At 39.1% G+C, this 3,288-nt stretch overlaps 1 protein-coding gene across 11 annotated transcripts in view; it reads right to left on the reverse strand.

Annotated features, from left to right (window-relative positions):
* Window positions 1-2,032: 2,032 nt before the first annotated feature.
* ATE1 (arginyltransferase 1) overlaps window positions 2,033-3,288 on the reverse strand; it is a 157,046-nt gene continuing 155,790 nt past the window's right edge. For 6 of the 11 annotated variants that reach the window (XM_037731373.1, XM_017508588.2, XM_017508587.2 and 3 more), the window contains one exon: window positions 2,033-2,921. In XM_037731373.1, the coding sequence (XP_037587301.1) occupies window positions 2,743-2,921 (179 nt within the window). In that variant the 3' untranslated portion in view covers window positions 2,033-2,742. The remainder of the gene's footprint in view (window positions 2,922-3,288) is intronic. The other 5 variants (XM_017508594.2, XM_017508591.2, XM_037731371.1 and 2 more) reach the window with 3 other exon arrangements.

Here is a 3,288-nt window from a genome sequence, read left to right on the forward strand (position 1 = left end):
AATATTTCTTATCTAAATAATTTTAATCAAATGAACAATATATTTCTCTGATAGTTTCTATCTTTTAGAATACAAAAAAGTGCTCAGATTATATTTAAAAAAATAACAAAAATCTCTTAGAACAGAAATAATTTAAATAAAGATGGTAGCATGGGGAATCAAAATTACACCTTTGATCCCAAAACAGGAAGGTAGGTGTGAATGTATTTGAAATCAGAAGGGGACACAATACTAAGATTGCAAATGCAAAGCTTCCTGCATTAGAAAGATAGAAACTGTCTTTGCAAAGTTCTTGTGTCTCTCTATGAAAGCCTGAACATGAAATCGGATCTCTCAGCTAGACTGCTTGTCAAGTAACAAGGCCGGGTCACTTTCCTTGACTGTGCTTTTTTAGCCCACTATCAATATTCACTCAGCTGGGGCTCAAAAGGACAAATAGGTGTCCTTTTAAGACACTTTGACTACTAGGATCGATACACTGCTCTCAAACAAACAAACAAACATAATGCGTGAATACAGCAGCCAAGAAGAAGGGTCTCCACTGGAGCCAACCTACAATGCCACCCTCAGGGAAAGCACAATGATTTACAGACAGGAATCATTTTCCTCTAGAAATGAATTCTGCCGGAAGAAACCAGAGTTGGGCTAAGATGTTGGAGTCAAGTTTTCTCTTCATTTGATATGCAAGAGTTGTTATCTTTATGAATACCATTTTACATGCTAATCACAAAGACAAAAGGAGGAAAAACGCAGCTGGTGACATCAACTTGGACATCCAAATGCTAAGGGGGCTAAGTACGGGCCCTACCCTGCTTATTTTAATGATGCTGAGATTGCTTACCACATTTCTGAAGCCTTATTTTGAAATTTATTTTACGTATTACATAGGTATGTGTGTACACATACATAACAGTTCTTTTCTTCTTCTGAGTATAATTGGGTTTTAGATTATTTTTACTTTTTATTTATACTTTTTCTTAATGTTCTAACTGCTTACACTGAGTATCACTTTTGTTATAAAATAATCATAAAATGAAGCTCTTTTCATTTTAGAGGAAAAAAGAAAAAAAAGCTCTACAGATTCTGAAGGCAGTTCCAAGTAAGAGTCTCTCAAAGGCTCTTAAAAGACTATTTTGCAGGTCAAAATCCCAGAAAAACGTAAAATCTTGTGGTCAGAGAAAATGGCTTTGCTCACTGCTGTAGCTCAGTTAGCAAAGTACTCGGCACCCGGCAGCTGTGACATACACACTCTGAACGAAGAAATACGGCTGACAAGGAGGTTGAGTTTCCAGAGATTTCATTCTTAAAATCACTGTCATATGATCCTTTTTATTCTAGTTAACTGAGGATTTTCTAATGTTCGGTCGATATTCAGTACATTTTAGAGGAAAGTTTAAAATCAGCAGTGGGAATCACACTACTGTGTTTTATAATGTGGCTTTTAAAAAAGGAGGAATCAAAACAGAAAAATGGGCAAAATGGGGACGAAAAAGGGCCTGCTGGCCAAACAGCTAGAAGCAGAAGAGGGGATCAGCGGACGAAGAGGGCACAAGGAAATAACCCTCCCCGTCCTTCGTCCTGTTTCCCACACAGTTCGACTATAGGTAAGAATGGACATGTCCGATTCTTCTCCTGTACCCAGCACAGTGCCTGCCACCTCAGAAGGTGGGCAAAGGACTCAACAAAAGAGAGAGGGAAGGAAGGAGCTGGCTTCTGCTCTGAGTTACTAGGGTAGTAGAAGCGACCCTGACTCTGACTCTCAAATCAAAGGGCAAGAAAAGGGTTGTTCTAGCTCTTGTCCTGGAACAGAGGTCAGAATGATTCCTTCTTAAATGTGATTTGTGGCATAACTATGAAAGTAATCACATATTAACTAATTTCCACTAATAACCAAAGACAAATGTCCTGAGTTGCAAGATAAAAAATCAGTGCCTATTTCCTTTGGATGAGGCTTAGATCAAGACAGAAACCAACATTTTTCTTTAAATAATTCAATTTCTTACATTTTTAGAGATAAAGCAAATAATGTAGCTAGAGCAATTCGGTATTTTATTGTCCCAAGTGGGGGTTTTTTAGAGTAAAAGGGAGTACTACATTCTAGGGGGAAAAAACCATGCCAAGGCAACTGACATGAACAGGACTGTCCTGAACAAATGACACCGATGTTAACACAAGATCATTTTTAATGTTTTATTTTCAAGTTCTCTATTAAACTACATAACATTTGGCAGCAATTTAATATTGAACACTGAATAACAGCACACAGTTCTGTTCTTGAGAAGACATATTTTCTAAGTGATGAAATGAACTTTCCACCTTCCCCATCCTTAAGGTTTCCTAGCATAAGCTAATGTTTGAAATGCGCCTTAGGAAACAGTCTGTTTTAATTTCTCTAACAGAACCAAAACAACACACAACTGTGATTCAGTTACTTAGATTCACTTCTTCGTTTTACAAAATATAAACAGGAGATTTTGAACATATCTTGCTCTAGAACGAAACCTCCAAAATGATAAACCCCAGTTATGGGGGCTAGGTCACAACACAGTTTTAAAATCTTTATATTAACCATGAGATTCTCACAGATACATTGCCACAAAATATTTTTTAAAAGCCATAGATAGTCAAAATAAAAAATGTCTCATTTGTGGGTGGTGACAGTTATTTCCCCACAGGTACTGAATATATATCCAGGCACAAATCACCAGCACAACACAGGAACTCCCCAGCAGAGGCGACAGGTCAGTTTCTGAACAGCAGCATCCGCTCAGAACACTTCTGCCCCACCAGGCTTGCATACTGCAGAACAGCGGCCTCCTCACTTGGGTCTTTCTGATGTTTCTTATAAACACGGTAAGGCATAATGGCTCTCTTGTGAAACACCTGCAATCGATCAGGTTCTGTACTGCGATCTTCATCCACTGCAATTACAAAAAATACTGATTTTTAAAACATCACATTTCAAACTTTCCATTTCCCTTGTACTTTTTTTTTTTTTTGAAACAGAGTCTTGCTCTGTCACCCAGGCTGGAGTGCAGTGGCGCCATCTCACCTCACTGCATCCTCCGCCTCTCAGGTTCAAGCGAGTCTCCTGCCTCAGCCTCCCAAGTAGCTGGGATTACAGGTGTGCGCCACCACACCCAGCTAATTTTTTAATTTTTAGTAGAGATGGGGTTTCACTATGTTGGCCAGGCTTGTCTCGAACTCCTGACCTCAAGCAATCCACCCGCCTTGGCCTCACAAAGTGCTGGGATCACAGGTGTGAGTCACTACTGCACCTAGTCTTTT

The sequence above is a fragment of the Cebus imitator genome, unplaced genomic scaffold, assembly GCF_001604975.1.
Source record: "Cebus imitator isolate Cc_AM_T3 unplaced genomic scaffold, Cebus_imitator-1.0 Scaffold396, whole genome shotgun sequence".
NCBI classification, from domain to species: Eukaryota; Metazoa; Chordata; class Mammalia; order Primates; family Cebidae; genus Cebus; species Cebus imitator.